The sequence below is a fragment of the Cebus imitator genome, unplaced genomic scaffold (assembly GCF_001604975.1).
Source record: "Cebus imitator isolate Cc_AM_T3 unplaced genomic scaffold, Cebus_imitator-1.0 Scaffold212, whole genome shotgun sequence".
NCBI lineage: Eukaryota > Metazoa > Chordata > Mammalia > Primates > Cebidae > Cebus > Cebus imitator.
The window spans coordinates 2,060,952-2,078,342 of record NW_016107527.1 but is presented as its reverse complement, the minus strand read 5'-3'; the positions used below and the strand labels follow the sequence as shown (position 1 = coordinate 2,078,342).

The following is a 17,391-nucleotide window of genomic DNA, read 5'->3' as shown; positions in this document are numbered from 1 at the left end:
TGAGACGGAGTTTCGCTCTTGTTACCCAGGCTGGAGTGCAATGGCGCGATCTCGGCTCACGGCAACCTCCGCCTCCTGGGTTCAGGCAATTCTCCTGCCTCAGCCTCCTGAGTTGCTGGGATTACAGGCACGTGCCACCATGACCAGCTGATTTTTTTGTATTTTTAGTAGAGACGGGGTTTCACCATGTTGACCAGGATGGTCTCGATCTCTTGACCTCGTGATCCACCCACTTTGGCCTCCCACAGTGCTGGGATTACAGGCTTGAGCCACTGTGCCCGGCCTGTCTCTCTTTTCTTTATTTCTTTCAGAAGAGGAAAACCAGTGCCCAAAGAACCAAATTAATATTTTCCATCTACTATAAAAATTAAGCCTGGCATTACCATCTTAAGAACTAATAAATGGTCCAAAAAATAGGTGCATTCACTTGTGAAGAGTTCCCACATGGCCTCTTGCTGCTTTCTCAAGTCTAATTGATCAGTCGGGAGTTTGTGATGTGTTTCCATGACTTCATCCCAGGTCTTATCCTGTACATGAGGAAAAAGAGAGAACAAAACGTTTTCACCTCAGTGGACTGACCTGCTGGCTGTTTGCTTTGGCTTGCAGTTCCAAAGGACCAAGCAGCTCCCGAAATCATGATTTCTGCTTCAGGCCCTGGGCATCCCTCTTGGCAGTGACTCCTCAAGTGACCCAAACCACAGCTTCTCTCTGTGGGGATCTGGGATGCCAATTCCTCCTAATGCACAGCATGAAATGCACGACGTGCATTATTTATAGTTTAAAATTCAAAGAAATTTAGATTGATGGTGCTTTGAATTATGCTTGAGAATATCATGAGCCTTTTTCAGTTTATTGCCAAAAAAATCTCAAAGAACCCCAAACCCAAAACTGTGAAATTTGATTCCAGGTTCCACAGGCAAAACTTGTTGAAATTAATGACTGAAGAATCATGAAGTGAGAGCTTTAAACTCAAACAGACCTTTAGAAATTGTCTTATCAAAAACAACTTAATGGCAACTTGACGTTTCCAGTGAGGAAATTGAGGCCCAGAGAGATGAAGAGTACTAACAACCACTTTTAACATTTGTAGAGGCTTCCCGGCCTATGAAGTGCTCTCACATTTGTTACCTTATTTAAGATAAAATTACTTTCCCTAGCTTTCAGTGTGTTTGAGCAGAGCAGGCTCTGGTCAGCCCTGGGTTCCTCTCTTGCACTTCGCTGTTACTATAAACAAGGCAGCAATCTGGCAGCTTAAAATACTGACCCTCCCCTCCCCACCCTGCCAAAAAACAAAAAGAAAAAGCCATGCCCCACAGTAAACAGTTTGCAAGATACCTTAAGACTGTAGAACTCATAGCCCCTGAAGCTGGTAATTTTCACAGAGGACAGGCAGTTTTCCAGATCGGATATGTACTTGTGTTTGTCTTTGCCCTGCTTAAAGATGGTTAGAAACAGGATTTTCAAACACAAATTCTTTAATGACATGACTTTGGTAGCCTCGGCATCTCTTGTCCATTCCCTAACATTCACGATAAGAGACGGCATATTTTGTCGTTAAGCCACTAACAGTTCCAAAGCTATTTCTGAGCTCTGGTAGGAGCCACAGGACCACGGAATGTCAGAGCCGGAGGACACAGGCCTGTGAGAATATCTGGTTCAAACCTCTCATTTTGCAAATAAAGAAAAATCCAAGGCACAGAATGGTCGTATAGCCAACAGTCTTATCATGCCTCCCCAGTGGGTGACATAGCCTTCACAGTTTTAAATTTTCCAAACTCTGGACCCTAAGACTTGATTAACATCAGATGGTACTTCAGACATATTGGTTCAACCCTTAATTTAGCAGATGATAAAATAAAGCCCAGTGTTAAAGCGACTTGCCCCAAACAATAATTATCCGCTAAAGAATACGAAAATATGCTGGAAACACTAGTTTCCTTACAATGGAATCACCCACTTATTTTTGCTATAGTCATCTTTTCTTAATAATATTTGTTTAAAAAATCAGATTGTTAAGCTAATATAGGTTTATTGTAGAATATTTGAGAAACAAACAAAAAACATCATGAAATGTGTCTTCACCCTCACATTTCCATTGGAAATATTCTCCTGATCATATTCATAATTAATTTTTAAACGGTATAATGTATCATATTTACACATCTTTTGCAACTTGCTTTTTAAACTTACATTGTGAGCATTTCCTTTTTGGTTCATTCACTGTTCTATTGCAACGTCATGAATTGCCCACTTAAAGAGTTCATTTTACCAGCCAAAGCAGGAAGAAGCTATCAAATAACAATGTGCAAGGCTTTTAGAAATCAACTTGGCTGCATTTCAAATGAATGTTTATCACAAACAATTTTTTCGACTTGTTCTGTTGCCTCAGGGTGCATGATATTGGCATGGATCTAAACAGTTTGGTGAAAGTTAATCAAAGTTATTTTCATGAGCAAGAGAAGGCACAGGTTATCTGCTGTTGCAGGTAGGGGCTCCCTGCATGTCTGAAGGGAGACCCTATCACAGTTTTAGAATGTGCTAATGGGCTGTGGCTGGTTTTTCTGGTAAGGTTATGGCACTGAAAGAGGAAACCTATTGTAGACTCATTAGCCTCCACAGCAGCAAAGGAATTTTGGAACCAGTTAAAGACCTCCTACTGCAATTGGGACATATGCCTTTTGTTGATGTCTGAAACCATAGCGACTGCATGTTGTGGAAATAAAAAATCAGCAGCCAGTTGGAAAAGAAAGAGGCTGAGACAATGGAAGCAGCATTGGCGTTGTGGGAAAGTGGGTGCCAGCCCTGTGTTTTGAAGGGCGCTCACTGTGGCTTTCTACGGGTTTGACTGGCCTCCTGGCCAAATGGCTGGGTGGGTATTCCAGTGAGAAGAGAGAAGGCGGTGCTCCCAGTGGTCACATTAACTCTTGAAAATCATACACCCATTTAGTGCCTTCTTGCCGCCATTGTGGTAGCAGTGGTTAGGAGAGGCGATGAGAAGCATTTGAAGGTTATTTGAGAGGATCAAGAAAAGTGAAAAGCCAAGGTTAATTCTGGAGTCTCAAACTTAGTAACTAAGAGGTAGTTGGCATGATGACATGCAGTAGTCACTGGTGATATGGAACTGGAGCAAAATTGAAGGTTAGGGCTGAATACATACATTTTTGGAGGGGCTGACAAATTAGTGAGAACAGGCAAGATCTATGAGAGCTCTAATGAGAGAATGGAGGAAGGATTTTCCAGGTCTGGTGATGGGGACTCCCACAGTTGAAGGAGCAGGGCCACATAGGGGCTAGAACAAACTCAAAGCCAGACTGCCTGGAACTGCTGGATGCTCCATAGCTTATGAGCTGTGTGTCCTCAGACAAACTAGTCAACCTCTCTGAATCCATTTCCCCATTTTCAAAATGAGAAGTAATAATGTTACTTACCTTGTTGGATTGTTGTAGAATTTATGAGTTCACATGTGTTAACTGACATAAATGAACAAGAATACATGCAAAGAGTAACAGTGCCTGGTAATGTGCTAAACATTATAGATGCGTCAGCTTTTATTACTAATATTATATTGATGGCTGGGAGGAAAGGAAGTAAGAAAGGAGGAAACGGACAAATCTGTAATAGATTGGAAAAACAGATCATAACATAAAAGTGTGTTAAATTGATGTGAATTACCATTTATAGAGAAATGAATTATGGAAAAACACATCACAACATAGAAGTGTGTTTGCTATACTGACGTATATTGAAATACTTTGTTATATATTACCATTTATAGAGATATGAATTATCTGATAAATAAGGCTAAGAGGATAAAAGAAAGATGTTAGTTTTAAGAAAACAAGACACTGTGTTCTTGTGAAAGTGAAGCTTCTAGAAATGACTTTCTCTTCATTGCCGAAAACATCCACTAATTATTCTTTCTTTGTGTGTCTCCATCATTGCCTCCCTCCCTCCCTCCAACACAGTGCTAACCATTTAGCATGTTTCCCCCATCAGTTTACTTGTCAGTTCCATATTCTCAATTGTGAGCTGATAGTGGACATCCTGGCATCTTAGATATCTGTTCCAGTACTTGGCACAGTTGCTTAACACGTGTGTAGAACAAGTTGCTTCTTTATGGGGAAAAGAATGGATTGATCCCAACAACTTGTAGGAGTGCCCCTTCCTTAGCCAAGTTCTTCCCTTCTGAAAGCATACTCTATCTCTCAGGTGGGCCTGAGAGTTTTCCTGTCCTAGACAAGCCCTCGGGAGGGCTGGGGGGAGATGCCCCTTCTCCTGAGACCTCAGATGTGCTTGGTGGTGACCAGCTCTGCCTCTGTTTATTTGAGGAAAGAGCTCAGGAGGGGCTGCATCATAAGCCTTGTCTCAGATCTGTCAGAAAAACGGATACAGCACGTCTCTAAATGACTGATGAGCAACAGCCCTGGTGGCAATGGTGTTAACAATTTTACTAACAACTTATGATTTGTAGCTTGTGATGTTTAGAGTATGCTCCATATAAATGTTTCATTTTTGGGAAAAAAGTGAAAGTCAATCATACACACGGCTATGAGAATAAGTAGTTTTCCAAACCCTAATTAAAGATACTACTACTGGTGATAATGGCCAACGTTGACTGAGTATCTGTGTGCACCCTGCTCTGGGGTAGGCTCCATCTGCATTATAAGGCACTCATTACAACCACCCTGTGAGGCTGGGACTGCTCTTCTGCCTTTTATAGGGAAGATCTGAGCTGAGGGAAAAGTAACCCATTTGGCCAAGGTCATAGGGCAGTAAGTGAAACAGCTGGAATGGAACCTCAGAGGGCTTTTTATTTAGCGATGGGTCTTAAAAAAATAGCAAGGTGTGTGTGTTCATAGAACCACTGCAGATGTCAGCAGCTGATGCCAAACTGATTGGAAAGGCCATGTGGGCAGATTTTTAACAGAATGAGACATAGTAACTGTCCATAAGGCCCCGCTGCTGCTGCTGCTGCTGGTGTGTAGGCACTGCAAGTGATACTGCTGGGAGAACACAGATCAGTCCCTTCCCTTCCCCTAGAAAACAGGAGGAGTCAGGCTGACAACATGAACATTCCCTCCCTCTTTCCACAGCATGCCAGAAGGAATGGCTTGACTGTGGCCACCCTTGTCCTAGGGAGTAAAGTCTCAGGGACCACTGATGGAGATGGATAACTGGTCAATTATTGATGGAACCAAGAATGAATTTAAACCTACTAGGACTAATCCCATTGGCTGTCCCAGAAATAGAAGTGTATTTATGGAATCTGTTTCTGTAAGAGCTCATTCATTTTTCAATGTTCCCAATATACACGGCATGAACTGCAAACTGGGGCATACATTTGTGCAAGTTTGCTTCATCGAGTGAGCTGCTTTCTAAGCAGCTAGTTATAAATTTAGTGTTGTAAAGCATCACTATATTAGGATTGCTTTGTGTTTTTTTGCAGAGCTAATTAACCACTGGCAATTAGCACTGTTTCGCTGCACAAATTGGCACCATTTGGCATGTTCTGTAGCCAATACTACGGATGTGATGATATCATTTATATTTCACGTGCCATCTGCTTTTATGCAAAGATAAAGCAGAATGAAGGGGCTCTTCAGACATTTCTTACTTTCTTAGCTACAGGAGGCTTAATTAAAACAAAAATGGCAATTCGCAACACTTACCACTCCTCTTTTGGAGAAAGGCCATCTTGGCTTTTTGGATTCTGGGTGAAATTAAAGACAATCTATTATTACAAGTACTTATGGTAACTAGTGACAGATCACTGCAGTGCTTTACAAAACCTGCAGATTTTTGAAAATTAGCCAAACAGAATTCATCCTGCTTTAATTCTCTTTCTCTTGAGAATGCACGAAATGAATATTTACATTTTTGCAGACAAGTGAATGAAGCAATGTTGCAACCGAAAAGTTGGTGTTCCGTTGCTGCCTTAAGGTGGTATTGCCCTGTTTCTTTACTAGTGTATTATTTAAACATTTTTCCCTCATCACTCGAGGATACATTTATAAACTTTACTAAAGATGTTGAGTAATTTATTTAAGATAGAGAACCACAGAACTTTGGGGCTAAAAGGATAGGCCCTTCATTTTACACTGTCTTACCAGAATCATCCCATCACATGCAAACTTTAATAGCCTGAGTAAATGGGAGACTTGGAAACTACATTAACTCATAATCCCCAGATGTGGTTAAATGAAGACTCTGAAAGTAGGGAACATTAAAACATCACCAACTGGGTGCAGTGGCTCACGCCTGTAATCCCAGCACTTTGGGAGGTTGAGGTGGGAGGATCACGAGGTCAGGAGTTCAAGACCAGCCTGGCCAACATAGTGAAACCCCATCTCTACTAAAAAAAACAAAAATTAGCCAGGTGTGGTGGTATGTGCCTGTAATCCCAGCTACTGTGGAGGCTGAGGCAGGAGAATCTCTTGAACCGGGGAGGTGGAGGTTTCAGTGAGCTGAGATCGCGCCGCGGCACTCCAGCTTAGGCAACAGAGTGAGACTTCATTTCAAACCCCACCCCCCCAAAATCACGCATTTTTATGTTGGGGCTTCTTGCTATTGGCCATCATCTAGGAGTTGCTTTGAGTTTTAAAAAAAAGCCATTATTCAATCCCTTATTCTTTTGAAGACCAGGAAGGAAAGAAATTTGACTGGATTCTAGCTTTTTGAATTTTATCCTGTTTGCGTTGTAACGCTACCTAGAAAACGCTGAAAATTGTCTCTTAGGTGTGGATGGCATGTTATGACCATTCAGTATGCAAAACGGACATCTTACATGCCCATCTCTCTTTCTATCAGATCCCCCAAGAGAATGTGCATAATAATTCACTCAAAGGGAAGCAATGATCTAAGCAGCATTTACTGCAAAGGATGTGCTTAAGGCACCTTCCCACCATAACCTTGGGAGCCACCTGCCCAACAGATTATCCTCTCATTCATTTTGACCACCTTATTGATCTTTACAAAAGGGAGATTAGGTGGACTCTCCCTTAGGCACAAACCAGCTTCACCACTCTTAGCTCTCACGTGCCTGGTGGTAAATTACTACATCCAATTTGAACTGTAATAATTGAGGTCCCTGGTCCTTGGCCAATTTCTCTCCTGTGCTTTTCTAGCTTTGGAGCCTTGGGAAAGCTTTGTAAATATTCTGAAGATTTATGAGTCTTTATTGAATTCACAGTCTTTCATTATCTGCCTTAAATAGACAACTTTGCTGAACCAGAATCTTTGTTTCAACATCTGCAGGTGACTCATATGCATAGCAAAGCGTGAGCAGCACTGCTTTAGATCATGCCTTGGGAACATGAGGCCTCTATTCTAAACTCCTTGAGAAGAGGGCATCGAGGGGTATAAGGGAGGATGCTGCTTATCTTTTGCTGTGTGATATCTACCAGGATGCTAGGCACACGACAAAACAGCTAGTGAGCTGTAGAAGCAATGATGACCTCGTTCCTTAGCATGTGGTTCTCAAACTGGAGCTGGCAGCAGAATCACCTACAGAGCTTGTTAAAAAACAAACTGCTGGGCCAGGCATGGTGCCTCACACCTGTAATCCCAGCACTTTGGGAGACCAAGGCAGGTGGATCACCTGATGTCAGGAGTTTGAGGCCAGCCTGGCCAACGTGGTAAAGCCCCATCTCTACTAAAACTACAAAAATTATCTGGGTGTGGTGGCACGTGCCTGTAGTCCCAGCTACTAAGGAGGCTGAGGCAGGAGAATAGCTTGAACCCCGTAGGCTTGTAATGAGTGGAGATTGGGCCACTGCATTCCAGCCTGGGTGACAGAGGGAGACTTTGTCTCAAAAAAAAATAATAATAAAAAACAAAACAGTTAGATGAAGTTGGAGTTCATCTAACTTCATGTAAAACAACAACAACAAGAAGAACAGACTGCTGGCCGGGTATGGTGTTTCATGCCTGTAATCCAAGCACTTTGGGAGGTCGAGGAGGGTGGATTACCTAATGTCAGGAGTTCTAGACCAGCCTGGCCAACGTGGTGAAACCCTGTCTCTACTAAAATTACAGAAAAATTAGCCAGGTGTGGTGGTGAGCACAGAGTAAGACTCTGTCTCTCTCTCTCTCTCTCTCTCACACACACACACACACACACACACACCGCCACCACCACCACCAAAAAACCAGACTAACAGACTGCTGGACTCCACCCCCAGAGTTTCTGATTCAGAAAGTCTGTGGGGTGGAGAGCCTGGAATCTGCATTTCTAGCAACTCAGGTGATGGTGAAGCTGCTGGTCCGGGACAGCCTTTGGGAACCCCTGTTCTAGTTGTTAACTAATTGAGAGCATTCTAAAGCCTCATAAAACACACTAACCTCTTTTAAAGTCACATTGTGTTTTGAAGTAGCTCTGATTTTTAGGGGCATGTCCCCAAGCAGACCCCTCTTTGTTTGTTCACCTGAATGATTGCATCATGTAAGACAGTAAGTAGGCTTGGAAGGGTGTATAAAAATAAAGAGCTATAAACATGTATGACTTATTCACTGGTGGCCCTGGGCTCCACATACAGGAGACTGCAGCAGCCCCTACAGATGATGACAGATGCAGGCTGGTAGAGAGGGCACCGACTCGCAGCCGGAAGCCTTGATTCCATTTCTCTGCACAAACCAACTGACTCCACCACTAGGCCACTTCTCCTTTCTGGGTCTCACTCTCACATATGTGATTGAGGGATGACCCTGGTGGTTTTCAAACTGTTTTGCCAGTGTCGGAGGCTCCTGGGGATGACTTGGAGGTGAGTGAGTCTTTGGGGCTTATCCCAGCTGCAAGCATTGCAGCTTCACCTGGATTTGTTTTATTCATTGGGTTTCTAAGTAAGGATTCTGTTGTAAAAAGGACTCTGCTAAGAACTAAAACAGTTTAAAAACTGCCAGCATGGATAATCTTTAAGTCTCCTCTTAGCTCTCAAAGGCTTTGATTTACCTGTCCTCACCTAATCGTTCTTTTATTTCACAAATGAGTTGAAGATGCAGAAGCTTTATCCCTACAGCCACTTCTCTATCAGACACTCATCTGCCACCGGCACCTTCGCCTCCCCGTGGTACCACCCCAGTTGGAAGATATCAGTGTGAGGCTGAAGCCTGGGAATAGAATGGGAGATGAACATGACAGCAGTAATGGGGAGGCTACTCACCAGCCTGGAGAGGGCACTCTGATCTAAGATGCTGCACCTGTCTCAGGTCTTGGGTCTGGGATAAGACATTTGGCCAGAAGACATCTTAAGGGAAGAACCATACCTTATTCAACTCTGTAAATGGAATGTCCAACACCAAGGCTGGTACTTAGCTGGTTCCAGTAATTCCAGCAACAGCTGGTGCCTGTTGTGATTGGTGAAGCTGATTCTAACTGGTCAGGGCATATATTCTACTAATTATTCAATATTTTGAAAATTTCCCCCGGTTATGGCATATCTGTTTCACAGTGGGCATGGAAGGAAAGTATGCTGAATGAACAGAACCTGAATTCAGCAGCAGAAGTGGGTGGCATAGGTAGTCCGCAGCTCCATCTGACACCAGAAGGTCCCCGGGGAACACCTCAAGTCCAGGTAAGTTCAGCACCACAGAACTCCGCCTGTGCTCGTAGAACCTGTGCACAAGACATCAAAGGAAAACCACACTGAGATATCATCTTACACCACTCAGAATGGCTATTATTAAAAAGTCAAAAAACACCAGGTGTTGGCATGGTTGTAGAGAAAAGGGATGCTTATACACTGTTGCTGGGAATGTAAATTAGTTCAACCTCAATGGAAAACAGTATGGAGATATTTCAAAGAACTAAAAATAGAACTACCATTTAACCCAACAATCCCACTACTGAGTATCTACCCAAAGGAAAAGAAATGATTATATAAGAAAGACACCTGTATACATATGTTCATTACAGCACTATTCACCATGGCAAAGTCATGGAACTGAACTAAATGTCTAATGATTGATTAAAGAAAATACAGTATATATATATATATATATATATATATGTGTGTGTGTGTGTGTGTATATGTGTGTGTGTATATATACGTGTGTATATTCTATGGTGTGTGTATATATAAGTGTGTGTGTGTATATGTACGTATGTGTATATATATACACACGTATATATGTGTGTATGTATAGATGTGTGTGTATATATATGTGTGTGTATGTGTGTGTATATATATACATATATACATATGTGTATATATATACATACATATATATTCTATGTGTGTGTATATATATGTGTGTGTGTATATGCATATGTGTATATGTATATATATATACACACACATATACACATACCATAGAATACACACACACACACATATATATACGTATGTATATATACACACACGTATATATACACACACACATATATATATATACCGTATTTTCTTTATCTAATATATATGGTATATATATATATATATATACACACACACACACATATGTATACCATAGAATACCATGCAGCCATGAAAAAGCATGAAATCATTTCCTTTGCAGCAACATGGATGGAGCTGGAGGCCATTATCCTAAGTGAACTAATCCAGATGCAGACAATCAAATATCACATGCTCTCATTTATAAGTGGGCACTACACAATGGGTACCCATGGACATAAAGACGGAAACAATAGACTCCCAAAGTGGGGAGGGGTGGGGTGGGAAGGGAGTAAGTGTTGCAAAATTAACTCTTGGATACAACATTCAATATTTGGATTATGGGTACCTTAGAAGCCTGATCTCCTCCATGATGCAATATGCCCATGGAACAAATATGCACATGTACCCCCCTGAATTAAAATCATTTTTTAAAAGATATGAGGAGAGATATTAGAGCTGGGTTAGTCAGGTTCATGGTTCAGACCACCTCTGGTCATGCAGAATGGCTGCAAGCTGTCTGCTGCTGCCCTGTTGGGAAGGATTGGGAGGGACGGGAGGGCTGTGATGACACAAACAACGCCCCACACATCTACTCACTGCCTCTTCGAGCCTTACTTGCCAATTATGGTTTTGAGTAATCCAAAGCAGAAGACCTCACCTCAACTTGTCAACACAAATGCAAACTGCTTGTTCTGACTCAGAAGGATATTAGGAAAAAGACCTCAAACACAGAAGTCTTTGCAAATTATGCACACTGCCTCAGAAGGCAGTAGGATGCATGGGGGTGACCATGGTACCCTGATGAGCTGAAGCTGGTTGTTAAAAGTCAGCCACTTGTACTTTTCCCAGAGAAAAGTGAGAAGTACTGTTAGAAAAGTTCATCACACAGGACTATCTACCTTCCTCTCCTTTCCCCTACGTTCTCCTTTCCCCAGCCCATTTCATAAAATGTGTCTGTAGGATGTTCACAAAATAAATGGGTGATGTCACAGACACAGTGGGGGAACAGTGCCAAAGCCACCAGGCATTTGCTCGGTGATCTCTAAGGAGCAAAAGTGGTAAGGTGGCTGTCATGTTGAGGACCTTTCTAATAACATGGAATCAGAGGGACTCACAGTTTTCTCATCAGAACTGTTCAGATATTCCTTTGGTCTATTCTAAGGGAGAGAGAGATGCAATTTCTTCTGTTTATTGACCAATGTAATCTCTATATTTTCACCAACAAATAGCATATGTATGTTACTTTACATAGAAAGAAATTTGTCTTGATTTATCAACAAAAGCATAGCTATGAAATTGCCTGGAAAGTTGAGAGCCCAGGTTTGTCATACCCTTTTGGATGTTATGATTTTGTCTGTTGCCATCTAGCGCCCTCCCACTCCCAAAAGTGACCGTGCTTGGATCCCTGTTAGTCTCCCTGTCACAGTCCTTCCTCTGCTCTTTCCACTTTCCTACCTAGTTGCTGCCCAAGTCCTCCCAGGCTCTGCAGCCAAGTTCCATGGTCCTGACCTTCTATATGAGCCTTTCTGCCAGCGCTTATGTCTCTTGCCTCTTAATTGCACATTCTCAGATCCCATGCCCTTTTTCTTGTCAATATGTCTAAAGTTGGAGTCCATATTATGCCGTTAGGTTCATCATGCTGCTGGTGAAAACCGGTGTAGGTTAGCATATCCTGTGGAATTAATTATAAATACCCATCCCCAAGTCCCACCGTGGAGATGCCGATTTAGTAGATCTGAAGTGGGCGTCTGCATCTGTATTTTTACCCAGCTCCCTGGATACTCACCAGAATTGCAGAACAATTAATTTTGAGGATATAAGTAACTTGATATAGCCCTTTCCTACCTTTAGGTTTTGAGTATTATTTCACATTTTCAGCCTTTGCCAAAATCCTTTTCAGAACATTTTACTTATGAATAGTAGAAAAAGTTATTTAGGAATTTATAATTAATTAACTTATATTCCATAATTTTCTACAAAATTTGTGAAGAAAGAATGCCTCAGACTGTTTAGATACACACTGTAGACACAAAATATTCATTTTCAGTTATAAAAGGCGACCTGCTCCAAAAAGTCTCCCATGATACTCAGAGGAAATAATTCTTCATATTTATGCAATCCTCTATGTCTCTACCAGATCAGGGCCTCAACATCTTCTGATTGTATTAACATGGTCACCTCTTGCCTTGTTTCTCCCCCTTCCTTTTTATCTCCTTGGTTCAATCCTATACATGATCACTAAAGGTGAGTTATCTAAAATTTAAGTCTGAACTATCCCTCCCTGGCTTAAGACACCTCAGGTGATTCTCAGCTTATGCCAGATTAACACATTTTTAAAGCACACCTACAAGCCTTCCATGATCTGATTTCAATTACCTGCTCAGTATTGTTTACTTTACAATTTGATATCTGGAAATAGGGAATGGGTTGTAATTCCCCGAACAAAATGGTGTTTCCCAGCTTGGTGCTTTAGCTGGTAATGTTTTATTTCTTCCCTGCCTCCCCCAAGTCTAACTCCTATTCATACTATGAGATTCGGGCAAAGGGATTATCTCTGTTAAGGAGCACAAAAGGGAGGTACTTAAGTGACCTTGGGCTCAGCTTTATTCAATTGTCTGTATTTCCCGCGATCTTGTAATCTACTTCACCTGCCCTTTCTCTGCTCTTCTATTGTTTTTTTAATTAGGAAACTTTTTAATTAGGAGAATGTAGCTATCATTGTTATTGTAATAATAGATAATGTGCCAACCGAATGTGCATGCTCTTTCCTTTTCTTGCTATTAAAACCCTGCTTTGTCTGGGGTGATATGTGCTGAGGTCATAGGCTGACCTGCTATGAGTCTCTTGTAGCTAGTGAAGACCATGTGACCCAAACCTGGCCAATGAGATTTAAATGGAGGCTCAAGCATGTGAATTCTGGAAAAAGTTTTTCAAAAGGGACAGATTCAATTAGCTTCTTCTGTTTACATCTTGTCCTTTGCCTTCCTGCTATCTGGAATAGATCTTGAAACCTGAGCATATTCCAGAACTTTCGCAAACACAACAGCAGAATAAAAAAATAGGTGCCTGGGATCTGGTTATGTTACCGAAAACCCACCCTTTACTTGCCTAGGTCATTCTAGCTGGGTTCTGTGACATGCAGGCAAAAGCTGTCCTTACTGACACAGAGCTCTCATCCTGGATTCCTCCTCTAAGAATGAAGCTATCTTTCAGGATTCTACACTCCTGTTTGACTTTTTCTCTACTTTATGATTTGGTTTTATAAGAAGATCATTAGGGCTGTGACTTCTTACAACTTTCCATTTTTGTTTGCCAACTCAATGTCCATGATAGTTACAAGGATGGAAGGAGCCTAATTAGGTGGGAGTTGAGAAAGTTAAAATAATTTGAATGAGAAACATAATTCTATTTTCATCATATTGCATACAGGACATTGGGATTGACACATAATTGATTAGCAGCGTACAAATCCAGCCAGGAGGTTTTATTACGGTCTTCAGAAGGTATTATATAACATAAAATGCTGAGAGCTCAGAAAAAGAAGACCCCTGATATGTCAGAAGCTTCCCCATCAACTGTATAGTTCTCCTGATAAAAATCTAAGAAACACATAATGAGATTTTGGTATTTAAAGAGGCCCAATTGGGTAGCAATTGAAAAAATTACAATCATTTGAATCAGAAATATAATCTAGGTGAATTTTTGGGAAAAAAATGGACTCTTTTGAGCTTGAACTCTAGAAGTTATACACTCTAGTATCATTAAGTTTGGTAGTTTCACAAGATTCTACAAACTGCTTTTCTATTCTCTGGAGACCTCAGAGAGCATGGAACTACTATTGGGGTAGAATAATTCATCTTCCCCGACGCCTTCTTGGATGGCTTGTGTGTTTCTCTTCCCTGCTTCTATAGCTCTTTGGAGTGGTGATTAAGAATGTGGGGTCAAATTTTGTGGAATTTAATCTTAGCAGTGTGACCCTTGGCTAAACAACTTAAATAACCTCTCTGGTCCTTACTTTGCCATTTGGGAAATGCAGACAATAATAATATTGTGTGAGGCTGGACTAAATTAATCAACATAAAGCACTTAGAACAGCGTCCAGAACTTGGTAAGCAGCCAATGAATGCTATCCGACTGATTATTGAATATATTATAATATCATGTTTTATTTATCTGTCTTTTCTACTAGACTCATGCTTCTTAAGTACAAGAAACATGTCTTATGATCATTTGTGTTGGTAGGTGCTACTTTAGAACTTAATCCATTGTTGCTGATGAACATGAATGAATGAAACCATCTTCTCTCATGGAAAGTGTCTTACTTTATAAAGTCGTTTTGTAGATTCATGTCTTATTTCCTCTACCACCCTAAGCTCCAGCTCCTGGTCTAAATTCCTCTGTTTAGTAAGAGCTCAGTAAACATTTGTTAAGTAAACGGAACAATAACCAAACCCACATATACTCAGAGTGATTGATCATTGCCATTTCCCTACACAAACTCCTACAGAATGTGTATTCCAAGAATAGGTAGTTGTGTACTGTTCTTTAAACACACTGTGCACTTCACGCCTCCATGCCTTGGCTCAGGTAGTTCCCATCTGCCTGCTCAGCTGTACTTTGTCTGCCTGAAAAACTTGTATTCATCTTTAAATTCTAGCTTAGACATTCCTCCTCCATAAATCTTTTCTGACCCACTCAGGGAGGGACAATTCTCTTTCTCTCCCTCCCTTCCCCACTCCTACCTTGTCTCTTTATAATAAATACATCAACAGTTCATACTGGATCTTACATATCACAGAATCTAATCACTTAGCATAGAATCTGACATAGAACAAATATTCAGATAAGCTTGTCGAATAAATAGACATGTTGACCTGTAGATTAAAATACTGACAGTCCTCAAATGCATTTGTTTTCCATTCTGGAATATAAATGAGTGATTATATGCATACACAAAAGCAGAATGCAGTTTGAGTGCTCACTCCCCCCCAGTTAAAAGTGGTTGGTTACATTACCCCTATCCATTATGGTCTTGTCTGGGATACCTTCTGACATCATGCATCCATTTGGGAGTACAAAGGTCAAATTTGGAGCTGAATTTGCACATACAGAGCAGGGAGAGGATAACTAGCTCATAAATGGCTTGATCCACGACCTTGGCTTTTTGCCTTGGTGTTCAAAATCCATGAATGCTTATTCTGGAAATGTGAATATGCCTCTGGAAGGGCAAAGCAAAATTTCTGTGGCATGAAATATATTTTGTTAGTCAAAGGACAGCCTGAGTTAATACAAATATCAAGAACCACTATTGTAGCCATGCAGAGACCGAGGAAAGCAATCAGAACATTTGCACCCAGTATCATGAAGAGACATGGATTGGTGCGGAAAATGTGCCTCTATGTTGCATCCGTGCCTGGCAGTGGTCTGGATTTCTGGGCACTCTAGAAAAGACCTGGGTCCATGTCAGCTGGGGTTGCTCAGATCTTTGGATGAATGCTATTAACTCAAATAGCTGAAATGAGTTCAGCATGACTTTGAATTTAGGTCTCATGGTGGGTGGCGTGTGTATCCAAACTGATACCTTCATTTAGCTGTTCTAAATATTAGGATTGTTTTTTAATAAAACGTGGCATTCATGCAGGATCAATGTCTCCAATTCTGGATTGATCATCCACTGGGAGCAATTATAGTGAATTCAGAATTCTTATCCCCCTCCAGCAAACAAAGTGGTGTCTGTGTGGGGCAGTGGTGTCTGATGTGAAGAAGACAGGGAAGAGTATTTTTAGAGATTGGATTTCCTCACAGGAGGACTAAGCTAGTGAATAAACTCATAACACATGCAAACTATTTGGAGTGTTGCTGGCAACCCACTGTCACCCTGTAAGTACAGTGTAACTCCATGCTGCCCTTCCTTTGTTTAGAAAAACACAACTAAACAAATATCCTTGAGAAATGCTGAGTTTTTTTGTTTGTTTGTTTGGTTTTATGCTTGGCTATTCTGGTTCTTTGCTTCAGGGCAAGCTTCGGGACTCAGAAGATTGTATAACTGGGTGTCTGACCCGGACTTTGCAGCTCTGCAGGGCTGGACACCCCTCTACTGGCCTTTCCCACCCCCACCCACCATGTAGAAACCCGAATACAGCCACTCTTTCACTAACCCTGAGTTGCGTTGCCCCAAGCTCGTCAGATCCGAAGGGACTAGTCCCATGGCTGCTGGAATAATCTCGTCTCCCTTCTGGTACCAGAATGTCTCCTTATTCTGTGCTCTGCTGAAGATCTGAAGGTCCATGGTGTGGGCTGAGAAAGCAACAATTCAGAGCATCCCGGGAATTCCCCCTACCCCACTGCTGAGCAGGCCGGGCGCCCTGCGTCAGCACTCAACAATGAGGCAGCTCTCACGTGCTGGTGCCAGAAATGTCTCTGGCTGCTGGAAATGGGTCCCCCAGTAGATCTCAAATGTGTACGTTTTGTAAGCAATAGACTGATCTTGGTGAATATTATTCTAATTTAAAATCAGCTGGCATTTACGGAGAACTGATTCTTTGACACTTTGTTAAGCACTTTACATGCATTATATTGATTTTCACAAGCACCCTATGTAGTGGAAATTACTGTACTCATTTTAGACCAGAGGAAACTGAGGCTTAGAGGGATGCATAAGGAACTAAGTTCATATTGTTGTAGTGAATAACAGAGCCAGAATTAGAAATTCAAATATGTGGGCTGGGAGTGGTGGCTCATGCCTGTAATCCCAGCACTTTGGGAGGCTGAGGCGGGTGGATCATGAGGTCAAGGGATTGAGACTATCCTGGCCAACTTGGTGAAACCCCATCTCCTAAAAGTACAGAAAAATTAGCTGGGCATGGTGGCAGGTGCCTGTAGTCCCAGCTACTTGGTAGGCTGAGGCAGGAGAATTGCTTGAACCCAGGAGGTGGGGTTGCAGTGAGTTGAGATTGCGCCACTGCACTCCAGTCTGTGACAGAGTGAGATGCCGTCTCAAAAA

The 17,391-nt window shown here is 41.7% G+C and overlaps 1 protein-coding gene across 5 annotated transcripts in view; it reads right to left on the bottom strand.

Moving 5' to 3' along the window:
• Nucleotides 1–17,391, bottom strand: part of PLEKHG7 (pleckstrin homology and RhoGEF domain containing G7) — a 61,398-nt gene that overhangs the window by 32,333 nt on the left and 11,674 nt on the right. The window contains exons 1-5 of one of the 5 annotated variants that reach the window (XM_037745763.1): nucleotides 16,547–16,760; nucleotides 9,483–9,610; nucleotides 5,670–5,710; nucleotides 1,336–1,431; nucleotides 384–527 (exon numbers count right to left, since the gene is read on the bottom strand). In XM_037745763.1, coding sequence (XP_037601691.1) covers nucleotides 384–527; nucleotides 1,336–1,431; nucleotides 5,670–5,710; nucleotides 9,483–9,610; nucleotides 16,547–16,677 — 540 coding nt within the window. In that variant the 5' untranslated portion in view covers nucleotides 16,678–16,760. Of the gene's footprint in view, nucleotides 1–383; nucleotides 528–1,335; nucleotides 1,435–5,669; nucleotides 5,711–9,482; nucleotides 9,611–16,546; nucleotides 16,761–17,391 lie in introns of those variants that run through there. The other 4 variants (XM_037745761.1, XM_017548618.2, XM_037745759.1 and 1 more) reach the window with 4 other exon arrangements.